Genomic DNA, 17,452 nt, shown 5'->3' with positions numbered 1-17,452 from the left:
GAAATCTCCGTCCTTCCCGGGGCTGGGAGGGTGGAAATACAGAAATCTCCGTCCTTCCCGGTCTGAGGGGTTGGAAATCTCCGTCCTTCCTGGGGCTGGATGAGGTGGAAATATGAAAATCTCTGTCCTTCCCGAGGTTGGATGAGGTGGAAATACAGAAATCTCCATCCTTCCCAGGTCTGAGGGGTTGGAAATCTCCGTCCTTCCTGGGGCTGGGAGAGTGGAAATATGGAAATATCCGTCCTTCCCGGGCTGAGGGGTTGGAAATATGAAAATCTCCATCCTTCCCAGGGCTGGAAATCTCTGTCCTTCCTGGGGCTGGATGAGATGGAAATATGAAAATCTCCGTCCTTCCCAGGCTGAGGGGTTGGAAATACGGAAATATCCATCCTTCCCAGGGCTGAGGGGTTGGAAATATGAAAATCTCCGTCCTTCCCAGGGCTGAGGGGTTGGAAATATGAAAATCTCCGTCCTTCCCAGAGCTGGATGAGGTGGAAATATGAAAATCTCCGTCCTTCCCGGTCTGAGGGGTTGGAAATATGAAAATCTCCGTCCTTCCCGGTCTGAGGGGTTGGAAATATGAAAATCTCCGCCCTTCCCGGTCTGAGGGGTTGGAAATACAGAAATCTCCGTCCTTCCCAGGGCTGAGGGGCTGGAAATCTCCGTGCCGGGCGGTTCTGCGTCCCCACCGGCAGCAGGTCCAGCTCCTGGCGCGGTCTCAGATGGAGGAGTCGACGGTGAAGTGGCCGTTGTGCGAGAGGGCGCCGCGGTCGGGCGCGTGGAGCTTGAGGGCCGTGGGGGTGTACCGGGAGCTGCGGGGGCAGGGGAGGCAGAGGATGCGGCGGAAGGTGCTCCTCATCTCCGTGTCGCGGTACGAGTAGACGATGGCGTTGATGAGCGAGTTGATCTCGGCCAGCAGCAGCACGTACTTCTCCACGGCCAGCACGTTGCAGCTCTTGCAGCCCAGCCCGTCCAGCAGCAGCACCACCTGCCCCGGCGTCCAGCAGATCACGAAGGCGCCTGCAAGAGGGGGGGGGGAAGGAATTAAAGAGGGGGAAGGTCAGGGGGGAATTGTTGTCCACAAAGCTCTGGAGCTGTCCTCAAGGCACTGGAGTTGTCCCCAAGGCCCTGGATCTGTTCCTAAAGCCCTGGATCTGTCCCCAAAGCTCTAGAGGTGTCCCCAAGGCCCTGGAGCTGTCCCCAAAGCTCTGGGACTGTCCCCAAGGCTCTGGATGTGTCCTCAAAACACTGGAGTTGTCCTCAAAGCCCTGGAGCTGTCCCGAAGACACTGGAGTTGTCCTCAAGACCCTGGATCTGTCCCCAAGGCCCTGGAGCTATTCCTAAAGCTCTCGAGCTGTCCCCAAAGCCCTGGATCTGTCCCCAAGGCCCTGGAGCTGTTCCCAAAGCTCTGGAACTGTCCCTAAAGCCCTGGAGCTGTTCCTAAAGCCCTGGAGCTGTCCCCAAAGCTCTGGAGCTGTTCCTAAAGCCCTGGAGCTGTCCCTAAAGCCCTGGAGCTGTCCCCAAAGCTCTAGAGCTGTCCCCAAGGCTCTGGATCTGTCCCCAAGGCCCTGGAGCTGTTCCTAAAGCTCTGGAGCTGTCCCCAAAGCCCTGCATCTGTCCCCAAAACACTGGAGCTGTCCCCAAAGCTCTGGGACTGCCCCCAAGGCTCTGGATCTGTCCCTAAAGCTCTGGAGCTGTCCCCAAGGCCCTGGATCTGTCCCCAAGGCCCTGGATCTGTCCCCAAGGCTCTGGATCCCAACCCCAAACAGGGACACACAGAGCCCCCAAAACTGCTCCAAACCCCAAACAGGGACACACAGAACATTCTGAGAGCCCCCAAAACTGATCCCAACCCCAAACAGGGACACACAGAACATCCTGAGAGCCCCCAAAAGTGATCCCAACCCCAAATAGGGACACACAGAGCCCCCAAAACTGATCCCAACCCCAAATAGGGACACACAGAGCCCCTAAAACTGATCCCAATCACAAATAGGGACACACAGAGACCTCAAAACTGATCCCAACCCCAAACAGGGACACACAGAGCACCCTGAGAGCCCCCAAAACTGATCCCAACCCAAAATAGGGACACACAGAGCACCCTGAGAGCCCCCAAAAGTGATCCCAACCCCAAACAGGGACACACAGAGCACCCAAAACTGATCCCAACCCTAAATAGGGACACACAGAGCCCCCAAAACTGCTCCCAACCCCAAACAGGGACACAGAGAGCCCCCAAAACTGATCCCAACCCCAAATAGGGACACACAGAGCACCCTGAGAGCCCCCAAACTGATCCCAACCCCAAATAGGGACGCACAGAGCCCCCAAAACTGATGCCAACCCCAAACAGGGACACACAGAGCGTCCTGAGAGCCCCAAAACTGATCCCAACCCCAAATAGGGACACACAGAGCCCCCAAAACTGATGCCAACCCCAAACAGGGACACACAGAGCACCCTGAGAGCACATGGACTCACTGAGCTCCTGAAACTGTGGAGTTCCTCTTCAACCCAACCCAAACCACCCCCCAGGGAAGCAAAATGTCACCTCCCAGCCCTTCCTGCTGTCCCCTCCCCACCCCACAGAGCCCAGGGTGGGGGATTAAAGCATCATCTGGACTGAGCAGAGCTCAGGGACTGAGCAAATCCACATCCTGAAACCGTCGAGTTCCTCATCAGCCCAACCCAAACCACCACTCAAACCACCCCCCCACAGCTCCAGACACCAGGGAAGCAAAATGTCACCTCCCAGCCCTTCCTGCTGCCACCTCCCCATCCCACAGAGCCCAGGCTGGGTCACCAAAGCATCTTCTGAGCTAATCAGAGCCTGGGGGACTCACTCAGGTCCTGAAACTGTGGAGTTCCTCATCAGCCCAACCCAACCCACCACCCAGGGAAGCAGAACCTCCCTTCCCTCCCTCCCCAGCTGCCACCTGCCCACCCCACAGAGCCCAGGCTGGGTCACCAAACCATCTTCTGAGCCTGGGAGAATCACTCAGGTCCTGAAACTGTGGAGTTCCTCATCAACCCCAACCCAAACCACCACCCAGGGAAGCAGAACCTCCCTTCCCTCACTTCCCTCCCTCCCCTCACTCCCCCCATTTCCCAGTTGCCACCTGCCCACCCCACAGAGCCCAGGCTGGGTCACCAAACCCGGGGGACTCACTCAGGTCCTGAACCTCCTGGGTTCCTCTCCAGCCCAACCCAGACCACCACCCAGGGAAGCAAAATGTCACCTCCCAGCCCTTCCTGCTGTCACCTGCCCACCCCACAGAGCCCAGGCTGGGTCACCAAACCTGGGGGAATCACTCAGGTCCTGAAAATCTTGGGTTCCTCTCCAGCCCAACCCAAACCACCCTCCAGGGAAGCAGAACCTCCCTTCCCTCCCTTCCCTCACTTCCCAGTTGCCACCTGCCCACCCCACAGAGCCCAGGGTGGGTCACCAAACCCAGGGGACTCACTCAGGTCCTGAAACTGTGGAGTTCCTCTCCAGCCCAACCCAAACCACCACCCAGGGAACAGAATGTCACCTCCCAGCCCTTCCTGCTGTCCCCTCCCCACCCCACAGAGCCCAGGGCAGGGCACCAAACCATCTTCTGAGCCCAGGGGACTCACTCAGGTCCTGAAACTCTTGGGTTCCTCATCAGCCTGACCCAAACCACCACTCAGGGAAGCAGAACCTCCCTTCCCTCACTTCCCTCCCTCCCCTCACTCCCCCCATTTCCCAGTTGCCACCTGCCCACCCCACAGAGCCCAGGCTGGGTCACCAAACCCAGGGGACTCACTCAGGTCCCGAAACTCTTGGGTTCCTCATCAGCCCAACCCAAACCACCACCCAGGGAACAGAATGTCACCTCCCAACCCTTCCTGCTGCCACCTGCCCACCCCACAGAGCCCGGGCTGGGTCACCAACCCCCTCCCGGGCTGGTGGAGCCCGAGGGACTCACTCAGGTCCTGAAACTCTTGGGTTCCTCTCCAGCCCAACCCAAACCACCACCAGGGAAGCAGAACCTCCCTCCCCTCCCTCCCCAGCTGCCACCTGCCCACCCCACAGAGCCCAGGGCAGGGCACCAAACCATCTTCTGGCCTCATCAGAGCACGTGGACTCACTCAGGTCCTGAAACTGTGGAGTTCCTCATCAGCCCAACCCAAACCACTACTCAGGGAAGCAGAACCTCCCTCCCATCCCTCCCCTCCCTTCCCTCCCTCCCCAGCTGTCACCTGCCCACCCCACAGAGCCCAGGGTGGGTCACCAAACCCAGGGGACTCACTCAGGTCCTGAAACTCTTGGGTTCCTCATCAACCCCAACCCAAACCACCACCCAAACCACCACCCAGGGAAGCAGAACCTCACTCCCATCACTCCCCCATTTCCCAGTTGCCACCTCCCCACCCCACAGAGCCCAGGCTGGGTCACCAAACCCAGGGGACTCACTCAGGTCCTGAAACTCTTGGGTTCCTCATCAGCCCAACCCAAACCACCCCCCAGGGAAGCAGAACCTCCCTTCCCTCACTTCCCAGTTGCCACCTGCCCACCCCACAGAGCCCAGGGTGGGTCACCAAACCCGGGGACTCACTCAGGTCCTGAAACTCTTGGGTTCCTCTCCAGCCCAACCCAAACCACCACCCAGACCACCACCCAGGGAAGCAGAACCTCCCTTCCCTTCCCTCCCTTCCCAGTTGCCACCTGCCCACCCCACAGAGCCCAGGCTGGGTCACCAAACCCAGGGGACTCACTCAGGTCCTGAAACTCTTGGGTTCCTCTCCAGCCCAACCCAAACCACCACCCAGGGAAGCAAAATGTCACCTCCCAGCCCTTCCTGCTGTCCCCTGCCCACCCCACAGAGCCCAGGGTGGGGGATTAAAGCATCATCTGGACTGAGCAGAGCTCAGGGACTGAGCAAATCCACATCCTGAAACCATCGAGTTCCTCATCAGCCCCAACCCAAACCACCACTCAAACCACCCCCCCACAGCTCCAGACACCAGGGAAGCAAAATGTCACCTCCCAGCCCTTCCTGCTGCCACCTGCCCACCCCACAGAGCCCAGGGTGGGTCACCAAACCCGGGGGACTCACTCAGGTCCTGAAACTGTGGAGTTCCTCATCAACCCCAACCCAAACCACCACCCAGGGAACAGAATGTCACCTCCCAGCCCTTCCTGCTGTCCTCCTTCCTCCTTTTCCTTCCACCTCCCCACCCCACAGAGCCCAGGGCAGGGCACCAAACCTGGGGGACTCACTCAGGTCCTGAACCTCTTGGGTTCCTCATCAGCCCAACCCAAACCACCACCCAGGGAAGCAGAACCTCCCTCCCCTCACTTCCCTCCCTTCCCTCACTCCCCTCATTTCCCAGTTGCCACCTGCCCACCCCACAGAGCTCAGGCTGGGTCACCAAACCCGGGGGACTCACTCAGGTCCTGAACCTCTTGGGTTCCTCTCCAGCCCAACCCAAACCACCACCCAAACCACCACCCAAACCACCACCCAGGGAAGCAGAACCTCCCTTCCCTTCCCTCCCTTCCCAGTTGCCCCCTGCCCACCCCACAGAGCCCAGGCTGGGTCACCAAACCCAGGGGACTCACTCAGGTCCTGAAACTGTGGAGTTCCTCATCAGCCCAACCCAAACCACCACCAGGGAACCAAAATGTCACCTCCCAACCCTTCCTCCTGTCACCTGCCCACCCCACAGAGCCCAGGGTGGGTCACCAATCCCAGGGGACTCACTCAGGTCCTGAAACTCTTGGGTTCCTCTCCAGCCCAACCCAAACCACCACCCAAACCACCACCCAGGGAAGCAGAACCTCCCTCCCCTCACTTCCCTCCCTCCCCAGTTGTCACCTCCCCAACCCACAGAGCCCAGGGCAGGGCACCAAACCATCTTCTGAGCCTGGGGGACTCACTCAGGTCCTGAAACTGTGGAGTTCCTCATCAACCCAACCCAAACCACCACCCAAACCACCACCCAGGGAAGCAGAACCTCACTCCCATCACTTCCCTTACTTCCCTCACTCCCCTCCCTCCCCAGCTGTCACCTGCCCACCCCACAGAGCCCAGGCTGGGTCACCAAACCCGGGGGACTCACTCAGGTCCTGAAACTCTTGGGTTCCTCTCCAGCCCAACCCAAACCACCACCCAGGGAAGCAGAACTTCCCTTCCCTCACTCCCCAGCTGTCACCTCCCCACCCCACAGAGCCCAGGGCAGGGCACCAAACCATCTTCTGAGCTAATCAGAGCCTGGGGGACTCACTCAGGTTCTGAACCTCTTGGGTTCCTCATCAGCCCAACCCAAACCACTACTCAGGGAAGCAGAACCTCACTCCCCTCCCTCCCCTCCCTTCCCTCCCCAGTTGCCACCTGCCCACCCCACAGAGCCCAGGCTGGGTCACCAAACACGGGGGACTCACTCAGGTCCTGAAACTCTTGGGTTCCTCATCAGCCCAACCCAAACCACCACCCAGGGAAGCAAAATGTCACCTCCTAGCCCTTCCTCCTGTCACCTGCCCACCCCACAGAGCCCAGGGCAGGGCACCAAACCATCTTCTGGCCTAATCAGAGCACATGGACTCACTCAGGTCCTGAAACTGTGGAGTTCCTCATCAACCCCAACCCAAACCACCACCTAGGGAAGCAGAACCTCCCTTCCCTCACTCCCCCCATTTCCCAGCTGCCACCTCCCCACCCCACCCAGCTCAGGGTGGGTCCCCAAACCCACTCCCAGGCTGGTGTGAGCCCGAGGGACTCACTCAGGTCCTGAACCTCTTGGGTTCCTCATCAGCCCAACCCAAACCACCACCCAGGGAAGCAAAATGTCACCTCCCAGCCCTTCCTCCTGTCCCCTCCCCACCCCACAGAGCCCAGACCAGGTCCCCAACCCCCCCCCAGAGAACCCAGGCCGTCAGGATCCCGTGGTGGGCACTCACTGAGGATGATGGTGACCGTCTTGACCAGGCTGATCATGGTCTCCCTGTAGCGGGGGTGGAAGCTGGTGTGCTTGGACATGCGCGTCATCTTCCTCTTGACGTAGACGAAGATGTGGGCGTACACCAGCACCATGACGAGGAAGATGACGAGGTTGGAGACGGCCCAGAAGGTCAGGTAGCTCCTGCTGTAGAGGGGGGCCATGCTGGAGCACTGCTCCAGCGCGCACAGGCAGTGCCAGCCGTAGGAGGGGATGAGCCCCAGCAGCAGCGCCGTGGCCCAGATGCAGAAGATGAGGACGGTGACGCGCTGGTTGGACATCCTGCTGTGCAGCTGCATGGCGAGCACCGTCTGGTGCCGCTCCACGGCGATGGCCAGCAGGTTGACCACCGAGGCCGTCAGGCTGGTGTCCAGCAGGCTCTGCCGGACGAACCAGGTCCTGAGGGACAGCCCGGCCGTGCGGGGCCCGGTGTGGAACATGAGGAACATGTAGGCCACGCCGGCGAACAGGTCGGCGGCCGCCAGGTTGCCCAGCAGGTAGTAGATGGGGTAGTGGAAGCGGCGGTTGACGACGATGGCCGCGATGACCAGCAGGTTGGTCAGCAGCACGATGACGCTGACGGAGAGGCCCAGGGCCACCACCAGCACGTCCTTGGTGCGCCAGTACGTGCTCAGCTCCTTGCGGGAGTTGTTGTAGAAGAAGCCCACGGTCTCGTTGTAGAAGCAGTGCCTCATGGCGGCGGCCCTGCGGGGACAGCGGGGGACAGAGGGGTTGGCAGGGCTGGGAATGGCCAGGAGTGATCACAGGAGGGTGCTGGGAATGGCCAGGAGTGACCACAGGAGGGATGGGAGAGCTGGGAATGGCCAGGAGTGACCACAGGATGGAGCTGGGAATGGCCAGGAATGACCACAGGAGGGTTGGGAGAGCTGGGAATGGCCAGGAGTGACCACAGGATGGAGCTGGGAACACTCAGGAACAACCACAGGAGGGATGGGGGAGCTTGGGATGGCTGGGAACAGCCACAGGATGGAGCTGGGAACAGCCAGGAACAACCACGGCATGGATGGGAGAGCTTAGAACAGACAGGAGTGACCACAACAGGGTTGGGAGAGCTGGGAAAAGCCAGGAACAACCCCAGGATGGAGCTTGGAATAGCCAGGAGTGACCACAGCAGGGATGGGAGAGCTGGGAACGGCCAGGAGTGACCACAGGAGGGATGGGAGAGCTGGGAACAGCCAGGAACAACCACAGGATGGAGCTTGGAATAGCCAGGAGTGACCACAGGATGGAGCTGGGAATGGCCAGGAGTGACCACAGGAGGGATGGGAGAGCTTGGGACGGCTGGGAACAGCCACAGGATGGAGCTTGGAACAGGCAGGAACAGTCACAGGGATGGGAGCTGGGAATGGCCAGGAGTGATCACAGGAGGGTTGGGAGAGCTGGGAATGGCCAGGAGTGACCACAGGGAGGAACTGGGAATAGCCAGGAGTGACCACAGGATGGAGCTGGGAACAGCCAGGAACAACCACAGGATGGAGCTGGGAATGGCCAGGAGTGACCACAGGGATGGAACTGGGAACACTCAGGAACAACCACAGGAGGGATGGGAGAGCTGGGAATGGCCAGGAGTGACCACAGGGAGGAACTGGGAACACACAGGAACAACCCCAGCAGGGATGGGAGAGCTGGGAACGGCCAGGAGTGACCACAGGAGGGAGCTTGGAATAGCCAGGAGTGACCACAGGAGGGATTTTGGAACAGCCAGGAACAGCCACAGCAGGGATGGGAGAGCTGGGAACAGCCAGGAACAACCACCAGGATGGAGGCTGGGAACAGCCAGGAACAACCACAGCAGGGATGGGAGAGCTGGGAACAGCCAGGAACAACCACAGCAGGGTTGGGAGAGCTGGGAACAGCCAGGAACAACCACAGCAGGGTTGGGAGAGCTGGGAACAACCACAGGAGGGATGGGGGAGCTTGGGATGGCTGGGAACAACCACAGGATGGAGCTTGGAATAGCCAGGAGTGACCACAGGAGGGATGGGAGAGCTGGGAACAGCCAGGAACAACCACAGGATGGATCTGGGAAGACCCAAGAACAACCCCAGCAGGGATGGGACAGGAAGGAGCTTGGAACATTCAGGAACAGCCCCAGGATGGAGCTTGGAATAGCCAAGAACAACCACAGGATGGATGGGACAAGGAGGAGTTTGGAGCACTCGAGAACAACCACAGGAGCAACAGGAAGGTCCTCAGCTGTCCCCAGTTGTCCCCAGCTGTCCCCAGAGCCCTGTGCTGTCCCCAGAGCCCTCAGTTGTCCCCAGAGCCCTCAGCTGTCCCCAGAGCCATCAGCTGTCCCCATCAGCTGTCCCCATCAGCTGTCCCCAGAGCCATCAGCTGTCCCCAGAGCCCTGTGCTGTCCCCAGAGCCATCAGCTGTCCCCAGAGCCCTGTGCTGTCCCCAGAGTCATCAGCTGTCCCCAGAGCCCTCAGCTGTCCCCAGAGCCCTCAGCTGTCCCCAGAGCCCTGTGCTGTCCCCATCAGCTGTCCCCAGAGCCCTCAGCTGTCCCCAGAGCCATCAGCTGTCCCCAGAGCCCTGTGCTGTCCCCATCAGCTGTCCCCAGAGCCCTGTGCTGTCCCCAGAGCCATCAGCTGTCCCCAGAGCCCTCCACTGTCCCCAGAGCCCTCAGCTGTCCCCAGAGCCATCAGCTGTCCCCAGAGCCATCAGCTGTCCCCAGAGCCATCAGCTGTCCCCAGAGCCATGTGCTGTCCCCAGAGCCCTCAGCTGTCCCCAGAGCCCTCAGCTGTCCCCAGAGCCATCAGTCCCCAGAGCCCTGTGCTGTCCCCAGAGCCATGTGCTGTCCCCATCAGCTGTCCCCAGAGCCCTGTGCTGTCCCGAGAGCCCTGTGCTGTCCCCAGAGCCATCAGCTGTCCCCAAAGCCCTCAGCTGTCCCCAGAGCCATCAGCTGTCCCCAGAGCCCTCCTCAACTGTCCCCAGAGCCACCCTCAGCTGTCCCCAGAGCCATCAGTTGTCCCCATCAGCTGTCCCCAAAGCCCTCAGCTGTCCCCAGAGCCATCAGCTGTCCCCAGAGCCACCCCAAGGAGGCAGCAGGACCTGGAAGGCTCCTGGCAGGAGGTTGGATCTGCCAGATCCGATAAAGGGAACGTCCCAGCCCGGCCTCCCCTCCCCTCCAAGGCCAGACTGAACTGTTGTGCTTGTCCCAGACGGTGCTGACGCTCCAGAAACACCAAAACAAAAAAGGGGGGGGTTTATCAACCAGTTCCTAAACATTCCCCACACAGATGGAGGCTGAGGCTCCACAGCTGCTGCTGCTGTCCCAGGAATGTTGCTTTCCCAGGAATGCTGCTTTCCCAGGAATGCTGCTTTCCCAGGAATGCTGCTTTCCCAGGGATGCTGCTTTCCCTGGAATGCTGCTTTCCCAGGAATGCTGCTTTCCCAGGAATGCTGCTGTCCCAGGAATGCTGCTTTCCCAGGAATGCTGCTGTCCCAGGAATGCTGCTGTCCCTGGAATGCTGCTTTCCCAGGGATGCTGCTTTCCCAGGGATGCTGCTTTCCCAGGAATGCTGCTTTCCCAGGAATGCTGCTGTCCCAGGAATGCTGCTGTCCCAGGAATGCTGCTGTCCCAGGAATGCTGCTGTCCCTGGAATGCTGCTTTCCCAGGAATGCTGCTGTCCCAGGAATGCTGCTGCTGTCCCAGGAATGCTGCTGTCCCAGGGATGCTGCTTTCCCAGGAATGCTGCTTTCCCAGGGATGCTGCTTTCCCAGGAATGCTGCTGTCCCAGGGATGCTGCTGTCCCTGGAATGCTGCTGTCCCTGGAATGCTGCTGTCCCAGGGATGCTGCTGTCCCTGGAATGCTGCTTTCCCAGGGATGCTGCTTTCCCAGGGATGCTGCTTTCCCAGGAATGCTGCTGTCCCAGGGATGCTGCTTTCCCAGGAATGCTGCTTTCCCAGGAATGCTGCTGTCCCAGGAATGCTGCTGTCCCAGGAATGCTGCTTTCCCAGGAATGCTGCTTTCCCAGGAATGCTGCTGTCCCAGGAATGCTGCTGTCCCAGGAATGCTGCTGTCCCAGGAATGCTGCTGTCCCAGGAATGCTGCTTTCCCAGGAATGCTGCTGTCCCAGGAATGCTGCTTTCCCAGGAATGCTGCTGTCCCAGGAATGCTGCTGTCCCAGGGATGCTGCTTTCCCAGGAATGCTGCTTTCCCAGGAATGCTGCTGTCCCAGGAATGCCCTGGGAGCACCAAAGCTCATCCTTCCCTGGCTGTTTTGCTCCTTGAAGGCCATCAGAAGCCGCTTCCAGACACCGCTCCCCACGTGCTGCTCCTTCCTTCCTTCCTTCCTGAGCTTCCCAAACTTCTCCCAAGGCGGAGAGAGGGATGGGAAGAGCCCCTCTCTCAGCCCTGGGGGGTGACCAGCAGCGATCAGCCAGGACACACAGACACAGAGGGGGGATCCCTGCAAGAGCTGGGTCATCCAGGATGTTCCTGGGTCTTGGAATCGTGGAATGGGACCTTAAAGCTCGTCCTGTCCCACGGGCAGGGACACTTTCCACCAGCCCAGGTTGCTCCAAGCCACGTCCAGCCTGGCCTTGGACACTTCCAGGGATGGGGCAGCCCCAGTTTATCCGGGAATTCCATCCCAGCTCCTCCCCACCCTCCCAGGGAGGGATTTCCCCCAGGATCTGCCCTAAACCTTCTGTTTTCCGGTTTAAAGTCACCCGTGCAGCGAGGGAAGCATCTCCCTTCTTCCCAGCCCGCTCTGGAAGGAAAAATCCTTCCCAAAACCCCCCAAAAATCCCTGAATTCAGTGGAAAAACTGGATAGGAAAAGCTGCTCGAGGCTCCTCACGTTTCTTTGACACCCAGGGCTGTGCTTTGGGGGGGCAAGACCGGACAAGCCCTCGGTGTGGATTCCAGCGGGAAGAATCCCTTCCCAAAGCCTGGCCTGTGAGGAGCTGGTAAATTAAAGGGTTATTTATTTTCACCTCCCAGCCTCGTGTTTTTTACACCTGGGAATCAGCAGGGGTTTGCTCCAGAGGGGCAGAGAGGACCCAGCCCACGGTAGGGGGGTGGAAGTGGAAGAGCTTCAAAAATTCCCCTTCCCACCCAAACCATCCCGTGATTAACCAAAAAAAAAAAAAAAAGCAGGAAAAACACGGCCCAAAGGGATGAGAAGCCGCTGATCCCACCCTGCAGATGTTCCTGCTCCTTCCCCTAAGCCAGAGCCTGGAAATCTCCAGTCAGGCCTGGCTTTGGTCCCACAGGGATGGGCGATCCTGGCCCCGGAACCTCCAAGGAATGACAGGGATTTTTCCTTTTCCCTCCCCTCCCTGGAGAGCTGAGCACATGAAATCACCGGCCCTACCCCGTCCCTGACCATCCACTCAGGGAGCTGAGCCAGGCCAGGGTCAGGATGGACATCTGGGAGAGGATTCTCATCCAGAGGGGGGATGAAAATCCCAAGGGATCAGTCGCGGCTCCCGGGGCTGCCGGAGCTCCAGGAGTGTCGGGGCAACAGGGACAGGGTGGGATTTTGGGGTGCCCTGGGCAGGGATTGGACTCAAAGATCCTCCTGGGTTCCTTCCAGCTCAGGATATTCCATGATTTTAGAGCTCAGGGAGGGTTTGACAATGCCCTCAGGGACAGGGTGGGATTTTGGGGGGGTGCCCTGGGCAGGGATTGGACTCAGAGATCCTCGTGGGTTCCTTCCAGCTCAGGATATTCCATAATTCCATGATTTTAGAGCTCAAGGAGGGTTTGAACGAGGTTCTCAAGCACAGGGTGGGATTTTGGGGTGCCCTGGGCAGGGATTGGACTCAAAGATCCTTGTGGGTCCCTTCCAGCTCAGGATATTCCATGATTTTAGAGCTCAGGGAGGGTTTGGGGTGCCCTGGGCAGGGGTTGGACTGGATGACCCTCGTGGGTTCCTTCCAGCTCAGGATATTCCATGATTTTAGAGCTCAGGGAGTGTTTGGACGAGGTTCTCAAGCACAGGGTGGGATTTTGGGAGGTCCTGGGCAGGGATTGGACTCAAAGATCCTCGTGGGTCCCTTCCAGCTCAGGATATTCCATGATTTTAGAGCTCAGGGAAGGTTTGGACAAGGTTCTCAGGCACAGGGTGGGATTTTGGAGGGTCCTGGGCAGGGATTGGACTCAAAGATCCTCGTGGGTCCCTTCCAGCTCAGGATATTCCATGATTTTAGAGCTCAGGGAGGGTTTGGGGTGCCCTGGGTAGGGATTGGACTCAAAGATCCTCCTGAGTTCCTTCCAGCTCAGGATATTCCATGATTTTAGAGCTCAGGGAGGGTTTGGATGAGGCTTTCAGGCACAGGGTGGGATTTTGGGGTGTCCTGGGCAGGGATTGGACTGGATGACCCTGGTGGGTTCCTTCCAGCTCTGGACATTCCTTGATTTTAGAGCTCAGGGAAGGTTTGGACAAGGTTCTCAGGCACAGGGTGGGATTTTGGGGGGTCCTGGGCAGGGATTGGACTCAGAGATCCTCCTGAGTTCTTTCCAGCTCAGGATATTCCATGATTTTAGAGCTCAGGGAAGGTTTGGATGAGGCTTTCAGGCACAGGGTGGGATTTTGGGGTGCCCTGGGCAGGGATTGGACTCAGAGATCCTCGTGGGTCCCTCCAGCTCAGAATATTCCATAATTCCATGATTTTAGAGCTCAGGGAGGGTTTGGACGAGGTTCTCAAGCACAGGGTGTGATTTTGGAGGGTCCTGGGCAGGGATTGGACTCAAAGATCCTCCTGAGTTCCTTCCAGCTCAGGATATTCCATGATTTTAGAGCTCAGGGAGGGTTTGGGGTGCCCTGGGCAGGGATTGGACTCAGAGATCCTCGTGGGTCCCTTTCAGCTCAGAATATTCCATAATTCCATGATTTTAGAGCTCAGGGAGGGTTTGGACAAGGTTCTCAAGCACAGGGTGGGATTTTGGGGTGCCCTGGGCAGGGATTGGCCTGGCTGACCCTCGTGGGTCCCTCCAGCTCAGGGTGGGATTTTGGGGTACCCTGAGCAAAGATTGGCCTGGCTGACCCTCGTGGATCCCTCCAGCTCAGGATATTCCATGATTTTAGAGCTCAGGGAGTGTTTGGATGAGGCTCTCAGGCACAGGGTGGGATTTTGGGGGGTCCTGGGCAGGGGTTGGACTGGATGATCCTCATGGGTTCTTCTCCAGCTCAGGGTGGGATTTTGGGGTGCCCTGGGCAGGGGTTGGCCTCGCTGACCCTCGTGGGTTCCCCTCCAGCTCAGGGTATCCCACGACCCTCACCATTTCGGAGGACGCAGCAGGAACAAAACCCTCCCCAAAACAAGGGAGAAAAACCCCCAAACGCCTGAGTCAGCCCCCCAAAAACCCACCCCCAGCTCTGGGGGCAGAGGAAGCTCCGGGAGCTCCGTTTGCAACCAGGGCTCGGTTCAGGAGCTTATCTGAGGCACCGCACCCACCTGGGCTTGTGCAAACAAAGAGCCCGAGCCAAGACAGCCCCATTGTACCTGCGGCTGAACTTTCGATCCCGCTGCCTCCTCCTCCTCCTCCTCCTCCTCCTCCTCCTCCTCCTCCTCCTCCTCCTCCTTCAAAACCTTCCCCCCTCCGGAGGGGAGAGAGCCGGACACTCAAAAAGCTGCCGAGTGGGGGAAATATCGTGGTTTATAAACACTGGGAGGAAAAAAAGAAGGAAAAAAGGAGGGGAGGAGTCGGGCTGCCCCTCCCGGGGGGTTTTGGGGTATTTTTAGGTAGGCTGGGCCTGTGCAATAAATCCTTCTTCCCTCTTTTTCCCCTCGGCTCGTGCGGGATTTTTGGGGAGCCGAGAGATCCCGATGGAATGGGGGGGGTGGAAGGACCCCTGTGGGGGCCTGGCAGGTAACTGGGAGCGTTCTGGTTGGACTGGGAGGAACTGGGGGAAGGACGAGGAGGGGAGGAAAGGCCTGGGAGAGGGAGAGGGAGAGGGAAAGGGAGAGGAGGAAGCAGCGGAGCCGTGAATCACTGCAGGTTGATGAGCACCTTTCCCGGGGTGTTCCCGGGGCAGGTACCGGCTCGAATGGCCGGGCCATTCACATACAAAGCAGCTGCCAACAATCCCCAAATCATAGAGGAAATCGCTCGGGTTCAGGAAGTCGTAGAACCGTGAATGGATTGGGGTGGGAGGGGACACTTTGAGGTCACCTCGTTCCACCCCCTGCCAAGGGCAGGGACGCTTTCCACCGTCCCAGGTGGCTCCAACCTGGCCTTGGGGCATCCACAGCTCCTCTGGGAATTCCATCCCAGCCCCTCCTCGCCCTCACAGGAAAGAATTTCTTCCCAATATCCAACCTAAATCTCTCCTCTTTTGCTTCAAATCCCTTCACCCCCCCCCCCCTCCTTGTCCTGTCACTCCCTGCCCGGGTGAAAAATCCCCCGGACTCTCTATTTTATAATCCCCCCCCTCTTCAAGCCCTGGCATCGCACACACAGAACTCCGGAGCGCCCACCCCGATGCCAACACCCCCAAAACGCTTCTCGGAGCGCTCGGAAGAGTCGAGAGAACCCCCAAATCCCTGCGGGAGGTGCCGAGGGGAGGTTTGATGCCCGTGAGCGGCTCCGGGAGCTTTCGGGGCCACCCCGCGACCACCGCCCGACCTCGGGGCTCGGCCCCGGGGACGGACGGGGCCCGAAACCGCCCCGAAATCACCGTTTTTCGGGATGGGGGGGTGGGGGGGTGGAACGAAGAGAGGAGCCCGCGGAGGAGCCGGGGGTTGTTGGGGCCACGATGCACAAAGGGGCTGGCTGAGCCCATTGTTCGGTGTCCGAGCAACCCCTCCCTTCCCACCCCGGGCTGGGCTCCGCTCTCCCCTCCAGCTCCGGGCTCTGCGGGCTTTGTTTACTCGGTAAAACGAGCCGCTGGCTCCGAGCTGCGCCCACTCACGGCCCCTTCGCCTTGAGCAATCGGCAAACACGGCGCGGCTCTTCCCCCTCTCAACCCCCCCCGCAATCCCAGCGCGGCTTTTCCAGGGGGTTGGGAGCCGGGGGTAGGGGGAAAAGGGGCAGGAATCGGGCCCGAAAGGAGGGCAGGACGCGTCGTTTCTCCTTTGGGGGTTTCTCGCGCCCTCCTCCAGCTCGGGTTCGCGGCGAGTTCGGGAGTCCTCCACTCGGGAAAGGTGTGGATTCCTTTGTAATTCCCGGGCAATTCCAGTTCCTCCCGGGGAAACGCTTTAACTCCGGGGTCTGGGAAGGCATCCGCCACTTGTTGCGGCGCGTGGAACGGGGATGGAGGGCTTGGAATTCGGCTCCCGCTTAAATAACCACGATCGAGGCGGAACAACGGATCCATAAAAGCTCCCGGGGGGTCGTCAAATCCGGCCTGTTTTACCCACGGCTTTCGGGCCAACTTCTCCATCTTTTTCTTTTTTTTTTAACCCTGGAAGAGCCTTTTTTTTTTTTTTTACTACCGAGAAGGAAAAACTCTTACCTGGCAACTCAACGCCGCCTCCAAACCCGGCGCTCAGCATCGACCTCGGCGCGCCGGCGATCCTGCGAGGGGATCGCCATCTCCTGGAGGGCAGAGCCGCTTCCCGAGCCGAGGAATCTCCTCTTCCTCCTCCTCCTCCTCCTCCTCCTCCTCCTGCTGCCCCCCGAGCGCCTCACGGGAAAGTTTGAGCCTCGGAGCCCATCGCGGAGAGAGAAGAGAGAGGAGCTCCTGGTGGAAAAGGGAGCGCCTTGCGCGGCCGCGGAGGAGCCGCGGCCCTCCTCGGATCCTCCTCCCCTGGGCGGGTCCTGCCGGGAGCCGAAACCCGAACCCTCCTCGGGAGCTCCCCCCCCAAAAAAATAAAAAAATAAAATAAAACCCTTTCCGAGAGCCTCGTCCGGCCGCGGCTGGATCGAGGTGGCTCCGCATCGCCCCGCAGGACCGGTCCCTTGGATCGGGAGCCGCGCCAGGACCCGCCCGCTGGTCCCAGTGTGGCCGCAGCACTGGTGAACACTGGGGAGGGGGAGGGGGCAAAGGGGGTCCCCGGGGGTCGAGGGTGATGCCGGAGGGAGGAACCGGAGACCCTGAGTACCAGGGGGGGGAATTGTCCAGTCTGCACCCACGGCACCCGCGGCTCGGGGGGGATGCGGGGTCGGGATGGGGTCCCGCGCGTCCCGAGTGGATCGTGGGGTTGGGATGGGGTCCCGCACGTCCTGAGTGGATCTCAGGATCGGGCCCCGCACATCCCAAGTGGATCGTGGGGTTGGGATGGGGTCCCGCACGAACCGAGTAGATCTCAGGATCGGGCCCCGCACGTCCCGAGTGGATCGTGGGGTTGGGATGGGGTCCCACACGTCCCGAGTGGATCTCAGGATCGGGCCCCGCACGTCCCGAGTGGATCGTGGGGTTGGGAAGGGGTCCTGCACGTCCCGAGTGGATCGTGGGGTCGGGATGGGGCCCCGCACGTCCCGAGTGGATCGTGGGGTTGGGATGGGGTCCTGCATGTCCCAAGTAGATCTCGGGATCGGGCCCCGCATGTCCCGAGTGGATCGTGGGGT

At 59.9% G+C, this 17,452-nt stretch overlaps 1 protein-coding gene across 1 annotated transcript; it reads right to left on the bottom strand.

Moving 5' to 3' along the window:
• Positions 1-713: 713 nt before the first annotated feature.
• On the bottom strand, positions 714-16,637 carry LPAR2 (lysophosphatidic acid receptor 2). The gene is made up of 3 exons (XM_050308922.1): positions 16,398-16,637; positions 6,929-7,671; positions 714-1,020 (listed from the first exon to the last, which is right to left on the bottom strand). The coding sequence occupies exons 2-3, from the start codon at positions 7,659-7,661 to the stop codon at positions 719-721; spliced, it is 1,035 nt and encodes a 344-aa protein (XP_050164879.1). The 5' UTR covers positions 7,662-7,671; positions 16,398-16,637; the 3' UTR covers positions 714-718.
• Positions 16,638-17,452: the final 815 nt, after the last annotated feature.

The sequence above is a fragment of the Myiozetetes cayanensis genome, unplaced genomic scaffold (assembly GCF_022539395.1).
Source record: "Myiozetetes cayanensis isolate MyiCay16 unplaced genomic scaffold, myiCay2020 scf134, whole genome shotgun sequence".
NCBI lineage: Eukaryota > Metazoa > Chordata > Aves > Passeriformes > Tyrannidae > Myiozetetes > Myiozetetes cayanensis.
This window is presented reverse-complemented; position numbering and strand designations above follow the sequence as displayed.

Excerpts from the sequence above, each read along its gene's own strand:
- LPAR2 (XM_050308922.1), bottom strand. The coding sequence starts at position 7,661 with ATGAGGCACTGCTTCTACAACGAGACCGTGGGCTTCTTCTACAACAAC. Across the intron at positions 1,021-6,928 it reads GACGGTCACCATCATCCTCA|GCGCCTTCGTGATCTGCTGG; the intron begins GTGAGTGCCCAC and ends CCCCTCTTGCAG.